This window comes from Macrobrachium rosenbergii, chromosome 13 (assembly GCF_040412425.1).
Source record: "Macrobrachium rosenbergii isolate ZJJX-2024 chromosome 13, ASM4041242v1, whole genome shotgun sequence".
NCBI lineage: Eukaryota > Metazoa > Arthropoda > Malacostraca > Decapoda > Palaemonidae > Macrobrachium > Macrobrachium rosenbergii.
The window spans coordinates 24,048,243-24,064,340 of record NC_089753.1 but is presented as its reverse complement, the minus strand read 5'-3'; the positions used below and the strand labels follow the sequence as shown (position 1 = coordinate 24,064,340).

Sequence of the window (16,098 nt, the reverse complement as noted above, 5' to 3'; positions counted from 1 at the left end):
TGGTAGACGTTATTGGAGGAAATGCATCTAAATTTGGCGATAGCCTCTGCTGCTGCTCTAGAAAAGCCTTTCGCTCTAATGAGTCTGTAGACAGTTGAAATCCTGTCAGGGCCAGAGAGGATAGTCCTTGATGAAACCTCCTGACATGGGGCTGTCTGAGCAGACTTGGAATTTTGGGAAGGAGCCCCGGAAAATCTACGAGTAGATTGATCAGGTCCGGGAACCACTCCTCCTGCGGCCCGAAGGGCGCTACGAGAGTCATCTTTACATTTTGATGAAAGCAAAACTTCTTTAATACTTCCCGTATCATTCCGAACGGGGGAAAGGCGTAAAGGTCTCGGTTGCGCCAATCCAGAATCATTGCATCCATCGCCCAAGCTAGCGGATCCGGGAACGGGGAACAAAGCAGAGGGAGATGGTAATTCCTGGAAGTTGCAAATAGGTCTATGCTTGGTTGACCCCAAATGGTCCAAAGGCTGGCACAGACTCGAAGATCTAACGTCCACTCTGTGGGTAGAATTTGCTTGCGACGACTCAGCTCGTCCGCCAGGACATTATACTTGCCCTGTATGAACCGGGTGACTAATCGTGTCTGGTTCCAATCCGCCCAACATAACAGATTTCTCGCTACTTCGCAGAGAGAATAGGAGTGGGTTCCTCCCTGATGTTTGATGTACGCCAGGGCCTTGGTATTGTCCACGTGTACCGCTACAATCTTGTTCTGTACCTGCGTTTCAGTGTTGCAGACCTAGATATATAACCTTCAACTCTCTCACGTTGATATGTAATCTTTTTTCTTCCGACGACCACTTCCCCAAGACTTCCAGGTTCCCCAGAAGCGCTCCCCAACCTACATCCGACGCATCGGAAAAGAAGTCGAGGTCGAGGCTCATTGGAGCGAGTGACTTCCCTTCTGAAAGTCTGTCTGTGGACCTCCACCACCACAGATCCTCCTTTATCTCTGAGGTTAACAGAAAGATCTGGCAATCCTGATGAACTTTTCGATCTCAGCACGCCCTTAACCCTTAAACGAACCGAAAGCCTCTGTTTACAAAAACGAACTATGCCTAGCCTGAGTTAGTTGTTCTGAAGCGGAAAAAACGTTTTTTCAAAAATAACAATTTTTATTTTTAACATTAAGAGTTCATTTTGGCTCCTTTTTTTGCCATTGCCTGAAGTTTAGTATGCAACCATCAGAAATGAAAAAATATCATTATCATATATAAATATTGGGGATATATGACAGCGAAAAAAAAAAAAAACTCATATAATTGTATACAAATCTGCTGTAAGCACAACCGTTAAACTAATGAGTTAATTTTTTTAGTTGTATTGTAGATGATTTTGCTTGTAAAACGATCAAAGCAACACAAAGAAAATATTATCACAAAATGATGCATGATTGAGTGGCACTGGGTGGCGGAGCACCATAAATCGAATATTGTGCTAGAGACTTCCAGTTTGTTGAAAAATGAAGAATTTATTGAATATTACTAGACTGTAAGTGTTTTAGCTTTTCGGTCGAGTTAAAGTTGACTCAATTTTCTATTTATTGAGATTTATATGATTTATATTTCAAAACTGATAAAGCTACAACCATGAGTTATTTTCTGTTGATTGTCTGAAATTGCACACATCATATATAAAAGACAATGTAATGACTAATATAAAACCAAATAAAGACAACAAGACGAAAAATTTCTGAGATGTTAATTAGAGTTACTTGCATGAAGCGTAAGGAAAATGTTTTTTCAAAATCACCATAAATCAAAATATTGAGACTTCCAATTTATTGCAAAATGAAGTTAAATGATTGAATATTACTAAATCCTGAGTTTTAGCTTACAAGAATTTCGATCGAGTTAAAGTTGACCGGAAATTGAAATTTTTATCGTGAGTATTTCAAAACTTAAAAGCTACAACCATGAGCTATCTTCTGTTGTATTCTATGAAATGCCACATTTTCATATATAAAAGGAACGACTAATGTAAAATGATGCAAATATTACGACAACATGGCCAGAAAATTCTCCCCAGAATTTCTGAGATGTTCTGCAGTTACCGCGTGCATCATAAGCAAAAAAGTTTTTTTTTAGAAATTCACCATAAATTGAAATATTGTGCAACTTCCAGTTTGTTGCAAAAGAAGATACATGATTGAATATTACTAGAATGTAAAAGTTTTAGCTTATAATTGCATTTTTTTACCATTTGGTGAGTTAAAGTTGGGACCACAGACCTTCAGCACCTTATCCAACATTTATATGAAAATATTTCAAACTGGAAAAGCTACAACCATGAGTTATTTTCTGTTGTATTCTACATGAAATTGTGCACAATATATAAAACTTTATGTAACGACTAATATAAAACAGTGCAAACATTACGGCGTGAAAGAATTTCTTCACGAAGTCAGGAAAAGTTTTTCAAAAATTCACCATAAATTGAAATATTGTGCTAGAGACTTCCAATTGGTTGCAAAATGAAGGTAAATGATTGAATATTACCAGAATGTAAGTACCATTTCGGTTGAGTCAAAGGACCGAAGGTTGAAATTTTGGCAGTTATCGAATATGAAAATATCAAAACTGATATAAGGACAACCATCTGGTATTGTATCCACCTGATGGAACAGTGGATGATCCCCATCCTGAATTCTTCCAATTTCTACAGAGTTACCAGTGAAAAAGTTTTTTCATTCACATAAATCGAAATATTGATGGACTTCCAATTTGTTGCAAAATGAAGGTACATGATTGAATATTACTAGAATGTAAGAGTTTTATGGTTTTTCGACCATTTCGGTCGAGTCAAAGCATGCTGAAGGTTGAAATTTTTGGGAGAGCATGACCACTTGGCACCCAACAGACAATTTTAGTCCAAACTCTCCTGAGTAGGCGTTAAAGGGTTAAGTAGAACTGGATAGGCCTTATGTGCACTTCCTTCTCACAAATTGTTCTAGAGAAGCTAACGTCGAGGAAGAGGTTTATTTTCCTCAGACAGTCTTCTACTCTCTCGGGTGTGAAAAGCCCAAAAACTCAGAGAGTTCTATCAGAACTCCAAATAAAGTGTCCTGAGGAGGAATCATTTGAGACTTCTCGAAGTTGATTGATAATCCAGCTATCCTGAGTCAAGAGAAGTTTTCTTTAAGTCCTTCATGCTTGTATTTCTATAGCCTTTTAGCCAACCGTTTGTACAACAGAGATACTCACTCCCGCTAAACACTTCTTGGATGGCGACAAAGCAAATGAATACTTCATGAAGCACCGGTCTCCAACCTCCTGAAGCTTTGGGGATGGAGTAAAATCCTTTGTCTGTTCAACTATTTCTATAGCCTTTTTGTTTTGAAGAGATGACACTTCCTTCGACAAAGCTGAATAAAACTCTGAGCCGATGGAGTCTTCAAAAAGACAGGGTCAATGGCGGATTCTCCTTGAAGGGGATAGAGTATTCCTCCTTTAGAACTTTTACTACCCACTGATCCGCTCCTCTTTTGCTCCATCTCTCCCAAAAGAGACGAAGCTTGGCCCCTACTGGAGCATGAAGGACCAAATCCTCACTTGCGTGAGGATGATCTTGCTGAAGATCTTTTGATTGCTCGGGGAGCAAATCTAACCGATCCTCGAGCCCTGGGGTGCGCTCTCTGAATACCTCCACGAAACATCTTAAGTTGTTCGAGCGGAGATGATGGTTTAGTCGAGAATACAGGACTATCCTTCTGGCGCTTCGTCGACAAAGTCAACAAATCCTGCGTTGACTTTTGGTGCAGGCTCGCTGCAATTTCATTTATGGTGGACTGAGGAAACAAATGCTGTTTGTCCAGAGGAGAAAATAGTGGAGCTGATTTCTGTGAGGCAGTGACACCCTTCAAAGTGAATGAGACCCAGAGTTCACGCTTCTTTAAGACGCCCATGGCGTACAGTGCAGCTAATTCATGAGAGCCATCTCTAATGGCTTTATCTGCGCAAGACAGAAAATTACCCAGGTCTGTGAGTTCATCGCACCCAAGAGCTGGTTCTTGAATTTTCTTGGCAAGAACTCCTAAACACCCGTCAAGAAAACTCAACACTTCAAAGGCCTTAAAAATACTTTTCAAAAGATGATCTATCTCCTGTGCCGAGAAGAAGGTTTTTGCCGATGCAAGAGCCGACCTCCGTGCCGAGTCAATGAGCGAAGAGAAGTCCCCCTGGGAGGAGGCAGCCACTCCCAAGGAAGGAGCTTCTCCCGTTGCGTACAACAAATACCTCATACGTGAGAGGCGAGAGGGGGGGGGAATGCTAAAACAAGCTCTCCCTTGAACCCTCTTCTCAGAAAACCAGTCCTCCACTAGTCAAAGAGCTTTCTTCGAAGATTTGGAAAGAATCATCTTGGGTAGTTGCGACGAATCCACAGTCTGAGAGGTCATCAAATAAGACGAACCTGGAGAGGACGGAGAACTCGGAGAGAAAAATCCCAGGAAATGCTGAAGAAGGCACTTGAGGAGAGATGTATACAGCGTCGAAGATGTCTCCTGCTCCTCTTCTTCATCCGCCGAAGAGATTGGAGAAGTCATTGCCACTAAATCAGGGGCAGCCTGAGTTGTAGGCTTTTGCAAAAGGTTAAGGATATTATCCAACTTGCGCTGCAATGGTTCAAGAGAGGGGTCCAAAGCAGGGGAAGGCTGATCAGAAGTTGCAGGGCGCTTGGAGACTCGAGGGGTTTTGAGCATTATGGGAAGATCGGCAGCTTTGGGGTGCTCCGACGAAAAGGGAAAGTCCGGCCACTTCAGGGCGCCTGAAAGCATCAGGGCGCTGAGCATCGGGGCGTTGGCCGCATCAGGGCACCTGACTGCAACAGGGCGCTTGTCTGCTTCCTGGTGCTCCACAGGACATTCCGTCGATACCAAGCGAGCCGAGAGGACAGGGCGCTTATTAGAAGATTGACGCTGTCCACCCGAGAGGAAAATCGGGCTAGAACCTCTTTCCTGGCGCAGACGAGAGGAGAAACGTTCTGGAGTGTCCCACTTGCTGCAAGACGGCTGAGGACTAAAAGAGGGCTCCCTCAACCTCTTGCAAGGGAGATGCGGGGACTGATCCTTACCCGAGAATCGTCTCTTCAGCGGGCAAGATTTGTCAGGAAAACTATGAAGACGGCTCTTGCGAGGCGACAACTCCTCAGAACTAGAAGAAAGCCGATGAACTTCCGAGACGCCTTTCCAGCGGCTGTCTCTAGTCACAACCTGGGATGCAACAGGCTGGATTGAGGGGACGACTGCTCGTGGGCAGACACCACTGACCTCCCTTGGACTACTGGTATGCCTCCTCCCAGGTAGCAGGGAGTATGGCAGGGACCTGGGCCTAGGAGAATCAGCAGGACGAACAGGCGCCTCCTCCACTGACACTTCACCTTTTGCACTATTCTATCAGGACACGCATTGATGCCCCTAACTGGGGCGTTTCTCGAATTTATTTGCAAGGCTGGCGAGGCGATCGGGTTCGGAAGTGATGGAGCCGGGAGAAGGAGTAGGTGGTTTTGGAAAATTAATTGATGCAGGTGGGGAAGGATTAACAGCTGGAGAACAAATAGATATGTCAGCCTTATCTGATCTGGGAGTTGAAGCCTGACTAGCTACTTTTTTTTTTTTAACGTTAGTTTAACCAGACCACTGAGTTAATATTAACTCTCCTAGGGCTGGCCCTGACTTTTCCGCTAGCTTTAGCGGCAGCTTTCCTCTTCCTATCTCTTTCTAGCTTTGCTAAATAAGAATTTAAGGTCTTCCATTTCTGTTCCCCCCCAATCTCTGCATTCGTCACAAGTCAAATCTATTGAACAAACCTGACCTCTGCAACCGGAACAAAGGGTGTGAGAGTCGTAGGTCACTTTTGTCATCCGAGTATTGCAGCCTTTACTGCAATACCGGAAACTAGAACTACTAGTGTCAGACATTTCCTAACTAGTCAAAAATTTCAAATCCGTGAAAAGTCAAATGAAAAAATGCCGAAACGGCTACAAATACTTCACCAAAGAAGAAAATTCAATGCCAATACGAATTCCAAAACTCTGAACTGTCTGTAACAAAGCCAGGTGTTGACTCTACAAACGGCAGAAACAAATTGTCATGTTGGCAGTGTTGTTCCTCTTTCGTACCCCAAAAGTGGGTGGCACATGGTCACCTATACAAACAAAAGAATTGCTACTGAGAATTCAGAATTCTAACTGCCGTTCGAGTAGAAACTCTTAGCTAAGTAATTACTGGGTAAGTTACATACATATATAAAAAGGTATATATCAATATCCTTTTTAATCACATTTTCAGTTTAGTGTGACGACTATTGTTTACAAGCAAACTGTATTTAGTGTTTAAAGTGATGCGGTATTGACAAAGGTAGAAGGGAGTAAGAGTTTGTAAATTTTTGTATGCCATAACAAGCAACAAACAAAATGACAAAGTGGTGCCGATTCTTTTTAGCCAACAACAACTGCAAAAACTCTCACAAAGTCAAATGCCTGTCTTTCCTCCCCTGCCCAGGAAACTCTTTCCCTGCCCTCCCATCCCCCACAACCCTTTCTCAGCCTGTTTATGCCTGTAAGTAGTGATACTAACATCTTTCTGCCCACAGTGTTGCCAACCATCAGGGTGCATTTTTTAAAAGTTCTTATGAATTTTACATACCCTGGACAGGCAGTCCCTGGTTATCGGGATCCGGTTTTACGGAGCTTGTCTAGTGACAAGATAACCAGATTTTTTACACTGATCTTCAGTTATCGGTGCTGATCCCTACTTGTCGGCGCCGATAACCAGATATCAGCGCCCATAACCAGGGATCAATGCTATTACTGGTGATTTTCGGTTATCATCACGCTGTCAAGAATGGAACCCCGCCGATAACCGGGGACTGCCAGCATATATATATCGTGGTGCTGGGGACCTCTGGATAGTACAAAATGCAGAAGCAGTGAAAAATCATAATCTATATTTTAAAAAAATGTATAACTGCTTTTGCACTTACCAGACATATCTTGCACAGGTGCATCTTCATAACCCATTTTGTCATATTGATCTGTAACTTCTTCTTTGATTGCAGTGTTGTCTCTGGCATGCTGCCTGTGGCTGAAGTCAAAATCATCTTCTTCCAAAGACTTTACATCTTTATGTGGTAACGAGTAAGAGCTCACCCCTTTATGAGATAGTTCATCCTTTCTTGGGAGTGATGTTGGCTTCTGTTCTGAATGAAGGTCTGGCTCTAGCTCATGGTCACCTTCTGGCTCCAAGTCTACAGCTGGATTGTTATCATGCTCTGCCTCACGCTTAAACTCAGGTTCTAGCTCATGCACTGCACCAGGATCTTCCTCTTCCTCTTGCTCATCTTGGTCTGACTCCAGTTCAGAGTCTCCAGCATCTTCTGAAAAACAAAGTGGAAAGAAAACAACTTCAAAATACATTACTTGGAAACAGGCAAAAGCTTATAAACACAAAAGATGCTGTTATTCAGGATGTTAATTACGATAAACAATTATGTAACAATTACATAACTTTTTTACAATGAGAAGGTAAAGTCTGTAATCAGAAGAGGAGGAAACATTTTAAACCTTCATTGGTCTACAAGAGAGGTAAGATATACATTACCTGAGCAACTTTTCAAAATTTAATACCTTTTCACAAAAATATCAAGTTTGAAAAGTAATTTTTTTCCTAACATATAAACCTGAAGTTCTTTACATTAGGGATATGCTTGCAAATGCAAGCTGGAACAGGTGTTAAAAACTTATGACAAGTAGGGATAGGGGGAATATGGAGGTAACTTACGCTGCTTCTGGATTGCTGACATTAAACCATTGCTCTTGCTCCATATCTTTAATTAAATAACACTGTTTCCAAGTGGAAACAAAAACCACAACAGTAGTAACCACTCTTACACTATGATTATTTGCCTTCATATAAGTATGATACTTGGATAAAGTTTTTCTTGCACTACGCTTAAAAGCTTAAAAATAAGACACTGCATTCTTAGACAAGAGATTTAGGCTTGCTAACACCACAAAATAAATGTTTAACTTAACTTTGCCCTATGCAAGCTTTAACCTATCCAATTAAATTTTAATTGTCCTAAAAGCACAGAGTAGAGCCTCTTCATTCCTCACTAATGGGGTTAAATTTGGAATCCTTTCAGTTCTCAGTAAAAGGTTAGCCTTGACATCATTCTTGACTGAATAAAAGCAAACAAGAAATAACATCCCCTGTGCAAATGCCTACCATATTGGAGAATGCCTGCAACTCATTCACTCATCACTGTAGCTAAAGCTACCAAAAATTTTCATAGAAACTTCTAAGAAGCTGATTCCAAAGGCTCATAGGGATCTTCAGATGAAAATTTCAAAACTATGTCTAAGTTCTATGAAACCAACTGATACTGAACTCTGGGGACTTCAATTTCAAATGATCTTAACACCACCTTAGGTCTGGATTGTTAGAGATCCAACTGCACATGACACAAAACTGAGGAAAGCATTAATCTATACTGTACCCTTGAATAGCAGCCACTGAAAGTTTCTTACTACGGTACATCTCAGAAAGCAAAAGAACTTAATGCTGTCATCTATAGAGGTATGGGTGCTGGAAATCCTTCTAGAATGACATCAGGAGCAGAACACAAACCACTGTCTCAGATACAAGACTAGGGGTGTCTCTTGTCTTGATTTAGGGATAGATTTCCCAGATACTTTAGAAAGCCCTCTCTCTCGGAGGTGTGGTCAAACACTGGGCACCATCATCCGGATGCCTTTGGCACCAGAAAAAGTTGGTTGTAAAACCTTTACACTGTACTAAGGTTAGCAGGAGGGCAGTCCTGAGCTCATGCTCAGGACTGTCCTCCTGTCCATCTGTGGTTTGTGTTATCAAAGGGCTACCTCTCCTATTCAGTGGTTCTTTGCAGCACAACTCAGCTCATACTTTCAGTCTAAGGTTTACCCAAAGGACTCGTGCAGTACCTGAATCATGCCCATCCACAGCCAGGAGGTTAAGGATTACCTACCAAAGCTCAGCTGGTTGTTCCAGTTGAGACAAACATTACGCTACAACCTCCATGAGCTTGTAGACATGTGTCCATAGCAAAGAATCTCACTGCTGCTGTGTGCTTGAGACAATGTAGTTCCTCATTGGGCGAGCGGGTTCCGTTCTCAGCTAGCACTCTGCTGGCCGCGAGTTCGAATCTCCGATCGGCCAATGAAGAATAAGAGGAATTTATTTCTGGTGATAGAAATTCATTTCTCGCTATAATGTGGTTCAGATTCCACAATAAGCTGTAGGTCCTGTTGCTAAGTAACCAATTGGTTCTTAGCCACGTAAAATAAATCTAATCCTTCGGGCCAGCCCTATGAGAGCTGTTAATCAGCTCAGTGGTCTGGTTAAACTAAAGTATACTTAACTTTAACTTGAGACAATGTGAGAGTACGTGGTCTCTGTTATGCATCTGCTCTGTTGTGGAGCAAATGTACCTTGGAGGATGCCACATCTAGCCAATTGTCCAGGTAATGCCCCAAGAGTAAAGTCTACCCTGCGAATGGATCCACGCTGATACCAAGGTGAACACCCATGGGCTGTCATGAACCCAAAGCACATACTTTGAATTGGCTCACAGTTCCCAATGCAAAGTGTGGGTACTTTCTGGAGTTATCCTTCACATCCACAGAAAGCACGAGGTCACCTCCTCAGTTGGAATCCATCATGGACGTTGTCATTTCCATCTTGAACCAAGTCTGAAGGACAAGCTCATTCACTGGAAAGAGATCGATAACTGATCTTCAGCTGCTGGTCACTTTCTTCTCTAAGAAGAGGTGACTATAAAAGCTTGGAGACTGTATGTCTACAACCCCCAGCACATTCTGTCCCAACTTCCCTTCCACCTCTGCCAACAGGGCCAGAGCTTTTGGGGATTCTGAGTGGTAGGTTAGGAACAGTACTAGCATTAGAGATGGGGTGGGAGGATGATGGTCCTTGAAGGACAATTTATACCCATCCAGAAGAACAGAAACTAACCAGAGCTCCTTCCCATCTCTAAAATATTGCCCATAAGCATGACAGGCATCACCATACTTATGGCAACTGGAGAGGCACAATACTAACCTCAGCATCTCCCACCCTTCCCCCCTTACCTCCCTTCCTAGTTGCAGTGGTGGATGGGTAATGAAATGTCAGGAATGACTCCGTCCTTCCTAGAGGAAGAAGTCTGAGCACCTGGTCTCAGTTAACCAAGAACAGATGGTATGGCCACAGTTCCATTTATACCCACACAGGGCTTGAAGGATACCATACAGTGGATTAGTGTGCCCTGACTGTCAGAACACCTCTTCTCCATCACTGCCTTTATCCTACTCTCCAGAAATGTTAAGGGTATACCCAGAACCAGACTGTTTTCCACTCCCTGATGAAACCTGTCTCGAGAAGAAGGAATATACTACATTCATCTCCTCAAGGCAAAGTTCACCCAAAAGTTGGTACTCTGCTGAAAAAGGAAGTCAATGCCTTTCCTCCTTACCACACTAGCCTCCTGAACTTCACCTTCACCTCAGGTGACTCTTGTGATGGCAGGGAATGGCAACAGACTCCCTTTCAGAGTAAGACAAGCCCTTCTAACACACTCCAGTAGCAGGTCAATTGTCTGTCTACCACTTCTGATGCCTAATGAGACATGGCAAGCTTCAAAGGTTTGGCCACAGTACCCTTCATCACCTCATACACCTTAAAAGGAAACTGCACAGTGGATCAAGATGTCCTGGCTATAATAATGCCTCTACTCCACCTCAACTTACTCTCTGCAAAGTATATAGTGGAAGCCAAGACAGATCTGGTTCTGCTGAGCACAACTACTGTACTGTACTCCCAGGTGAAGCTTGCCCAAAAGAGGGGCTGACACACCAGTCTGTTTGGTGAAATTTCTTGGACTACAGATCTGAACAATTGGACTTGGGGTAGCAACTGCTGAATAATAATTTGAGGTAGACTCAAAACTCATAACCTCCTGAAATTATGGTCCACATACAACAGACATGTGCATGATAGATCAAAACCATGCTTAAGGTTACAAGGAAGTGCTCACCTCACATACGGTACTGTGCAAGCTTACGGTTTGGACAAACTAGGAACACCTCATAGGTCTGTATGATCATGTACATGACCTTGTCATGATTCCCACAAACCTCTGCCGCATGTGCATGATCCAGGGATTGTGTATGAGCAAGAGGAGTTCTGGACAAAACAGAAACCACCCTTGGGTTCACAGAATCATGTGCATATAGCTGAGGATGACTCATGAACAAAGCAGTGTTCTGAACTGTAATTATCTGTCTTGTGAGCTTCCTATGATTGATGAAGCAGAACTAGAAGAGACCACAAGAGCGCTGGCAAGTAAGCTAATGAACAAGCACGCTGACCTATCGCAAGTGAGCCCCCATCTGCACAATCATATTCCAAAGACAGTGTATGTGGCAAGCTTTTGGTAGTACTCAGAGTAAAACTGTGAAAAAGTATACCTTAGTTTTACCAGACCACTGAGGTGATTAACAGCTCTCCTAGGGCTGGCCGGAAGGATTAGACCTATTTAACATGGCTAAGAACCAATTGGTTACTTAGCAACGGGACCTACAGCTTATTGTGGAATCCGAATCACATTATAGCGAGAAATTAATTTCTATCACCAGAAATAAATTCCTGTAACTCTTCATTAGCCGGCCGGAGAGTCGAACTCGGGCCTAGCGGGTGCTAGGCCACAACTCTACTGACTCGCCCAAAGAAGAGCTAGTAAAACTGCGAATTAGTTGCCCTGGCCCATATGAAGGGAAATACCAGTATGAGCAAAATACCATATAATAAAAGTCCTTTACTACCTCAAAATACAGAATAATATATTTTCAAATACATTTTTCTTAATATACTTTTTTGCTTTAAAACAGAAAAGCCAAGTTAATGGAGGTACTAACCTGTGACATGGGTCACTCCTGTCGGATCATTTCAAGGTCACCACTCACCTCATGGCTAATGAACACAAGCAGGTTTACATATGACCTATGATAACTGCCATTGCAGGCCACCAACTTTTTTGTGCCTACTGTGCACATAATATGGGTTGTTTCAAATTGATATATGATATTCTCAGATTCAGTTTCAAGCCCATCAAAACAACCAAAGGCCTCGAATCATGAACATTTTGATGAAGACTGGCTCACCTGGCTTAGAATTTTTTCTTTTGAACCACACGATATCTTTTTGCTCCCACTGTGAAGCAGCGTTGAAATTATAGAAATTTGCTCTGTAACAGCCTAATCATTTTATCATCACTAGGTAGGTGTATGTGCCCTTTGTGCAAGTGTGGTAGAGTTGAATGGAAAAATCTGATTTTGCTGACAAAATTACACCATACTTGCTGGGTAATGCAATGTGCTGTAGACTACATAGCTCCAGTTTGAAAGGCACATGGTTGGTGAAATCCCACTTAAGAGATAAAATCCTACAACTATGCTGGTGGTTCATCATATTTCAACTCAGGCAGGACGAACTTGCCAAACATTTGTTGAACTTGGTACTTGCACTCAAAATGGTGGGCCAAGAAAGACAGAAATTGACGAAGCCAAATTTGGTAAAAGAAAATAATAGAATGGAAGGGAACTGAAGGAGTGTGCAGGTTCCATAAGTTCTGAACACAATTCGAAACAAACTTTCACAGTCCCAGTACCTGACTGAAAACGTGAAACCCCAGCTTAAAAGATTCATAAGTGGATTTTCCCTGGCACTAAGATTATCAGTGACTTTTGAACAGCAAATTCCAAATAAGATATGGGGGCTATTTTTAAGTTAATTGTTGACCACATGACTAGTCTAGAGCTTCCACACAAAATACTGAGCATTGTTGGCAAGAACCAAAAGGTGATAATACTAAACCTTGATCAACGTTTGAAAATAATGTAGCCTATTTAGAATTCCACTTCCTCAGAAGACAACATCCACAAACAGTCACAAGATTACCCATGTTCACAGACACAGTTGCTACCCTAAACCCACCACTTATATCCACCATTAAAGTCAAGGGTAACCTCACCACCCAACAGCCTTGGCAATTTTTTCATGCATCATTTTAATTTCAGGTGAGCTTCAGAGACAGGTAGGTTAGTATACATCCGTGTTAAAACCTGGGAAGGAAGGGGGGTCCAAGGGGCCGAAGCCTTCCATCCAGGTTTGGCCACAATGCCCTTGGTTAGTTAAGGTTACGTTAAGTTAGGCTAGGTCTGGTTTGCTTTTCCACTGACCATAACTATGGCACAGCACCCTAAGAGTCTATTCACACCATACCTGCACATGAACGGACATGCAACTGACCTGTACTGGACCGTATCCTGCATAAACATTCACACTGCACTGTATACTATCCAGCATAATAATAATAATAATAATAATAATAATTTGGTTATTTACATTACCATTAAAGTTAACAACGCTCTAAATATCGATATTGTATGTTTCCCCAATTTTAACGACAAGGGAATACTGATAAGGAGAAAAGGCATAATTCAGAAAATAAAGTAAATTCAATATGCAGGCATCGGACGTTTGAACTACTTTTGTAACCCCCTCTATCTCTGTAGTCTCTCTCTCTCTCTCTCTCTCTCACCACGGAAGGGTGAGGCGGGTTATCGTAGCGTGCATTTGGTATGGGTGTTGGGAGGGTATGGGCTCCAGAGAACCAATATACGTATTATTTATTAAGCAAATTTGAAACAAATTATATACACAAAGGCCTATGTATAGGCTGTGTCTATATCTACACATACTGTATGGTAGCCTATACATATACGATGAATATATACCTGTTGCATCTACACATTTCTTTTCCTATTTCAACCCAAGCTTTATCCTTTTTCACATTCTTGCTGTAATCCTTATCAGCCATAATGTATAAGAACTTGTAGTTCTGTACTAATGTAATGAACTTTTCCTCGTCCACATGCCGCGGAAAACAGATCACCACTTCTAGCCAACATCTGAGAGCCCAACGACTCCTGGTACAGTAAGGGGGTAGATTACAGTTTCGTATGCTGGGCCGCCTAACTCATTCTCCGCCAAGGTAAGTAGTTCCACCCAAACAGCTGGCGACCAACGACCCGAAATGCCCCGCGACCTTCCTCAGTCTCTCCCGGGTTCAAGAGTTGCTAACATGGCTATATGTCTTCCGTGTAATATCCGACCCATATGGAATTTGGGGCTAAGAATCTAGTGACCCTTATGGATTTAGGCGTTTTGTGTCACGGTAAGATTCATTGCTGGTTTACCTAATGAAAAGTAATTATATTTCAGCGGGACTTGTGGCAAGTGTATAGGCTGTCCTTGCCCCTTTAAAGCTTCTCGAATTAATTAAACGTGGCATATCCCTTAAATAAAGCCTTTTCAACACCCGCCAAAATGCGGTCTAATGTCGCTGATTCCGACTTGAATGAGGTACGTGCTATTTCAAAAGTTATATATTTACTGTTTTCACGGCCCTTCTGGGGGAGGTCGGGGGGCAAGCCGGCCAGGTAAGGGCAACGCCGTAGGTCGGTTTCTTTTTCACACCTTCGCTGTAGGGGGAAGCCCCGCCAGGTAAGTACGCCGTAAGAGGTTCGGTTAGGTCGGTACTCCGGTTGCGTAATGATCTTTTTGTATCCGTCCACATTCTCTGGCCGGTACCCAGCCACCTGGTGGTGGGTCTCGCCAAATCGGCAGACGAAACCCACAGCATACTCCTGGTAACCGCTCCCAGTAAGGATAAAACTGTACTTTAGCTGCGTGGCCTGATTCCCGCCAGTCGTTGATAAGGACAGGTTCCTCATACATAAATAGACATAACCTTTCCTGTAATGCCAGGTCCTGACCTAACCAGATCTTACCTACTTAACCTAACTTGGGGTGACGTGCCCTGACCTGGCGAGGAGGGAATCAGGCCGCGCAACTAACGTAAAGCTTTACCACAGTAAGTATCCATGCAGGTGCCACGTTCATACTATCCAGCAGTGACGGGATACCTGAACGGAACGTGACCGTACCTGCAAAATACTGTCGCCAAGAAACCCCACCGGCATTTGAAGGTGACGGTCCACGCTGGTCCAGTATAGGCTAGTGTGAATGCTACAATGTATATCTCATTGAAAAACATTTTGCCAGTCTGCTACGGTACAGTTACGTGCTGGTGCATTTACGTATAGTATGAATAGACCCTAAGTCAGGCCACAAAGGTAGGTTCTGGACACTCTAGGAAAGGTTAGGTTAAGGTTGTTTTGGTTAGCCTAGGTCGTAGCCAGTGCCAGACCACGTGTTCAAACCTTCATTTATTCCCGCAGAGGAGCCGATCTGTTTCCCATACAGTATGCTGTTACTTGGGGGTCCAAGTGGAGCGAACTCCCCCCCCCCCCGCCAAGTTAGGGCACGGCGTCCTAAATCTTGTTAGGTCGGGAAGCGGCACTCTAATTTTTTGGTATGGAAAACATCCATTTGGCCTGTTTTCACAGTCGGATTTCTCACGCCTCCCGTCTCCTTATTCTGCATCCGCTCCGATTTATGCGTATGTTAATCTAAACAACTCTAACAATAAACTTACCAGAAAATCTCGCCGAATAAGATGGAGATCGAAGTTCGACGTCCATTGTCCACCCGAAGTGCAAAGGCCGCCCAGCGGTACTCGACAGATGACAACCCCTAACCCTACACTTTTATCTTCTATTAAGAGTTCAAAAGTAAAGTAAAGTAAACAAAATAATGAGTAAGTAAGTAAAGAAAAGGCTTTGACCACAAACCTGGTTGGTCGCTGTTTGCCTTTTCGAGCGCCTCCCTCAAGCGTTCCGTCAACAACGTCTTATTTCCCTTCGTATCCAGACCTCTGGCCTGCAGTTCAGCCCTTAATTCAGCCACTCTGAGCTTACTGGGGTCTAACGTGTCACTCATAATGATAATGATCGCTTCCTAAAATGAATTTCAGCGTAATTGGTTAGATAAATAACAGGGCAAGTTTACTACCGCAAATACATCACACTCGGTAACTTCGCTTTAGATGTAAACAATTTCAAAGTCCCAGACACATGGGTTTGTCCAGCCTATCG

At 42.9% G+C, this 16,098-nt stretch overlaps 1 protein-coding gene across 1 annotated transcript in view; it reads right to left on the bottom strand.

Moving 5' to 3' along the window:
• LOC136845036 (uncharacterized) overlaps positions 1 to 16,098 on the bottom strand; it is a 91,367-nt gene extending 75,269 nt beyond the window's left edge. The window contains 2 exon segments of the mRNA XM_067114745.1: positions 6,990 to 7,382; positions 15,796 to 16,098. Of these exon segments, the coding sequence (XP_066970846.1) occupies positions 6,990 to 7,382; positions 15,796 to 15,943 (541 nt within the window). The 5' untranslated portion in view covers positions 15,944 to 16,098.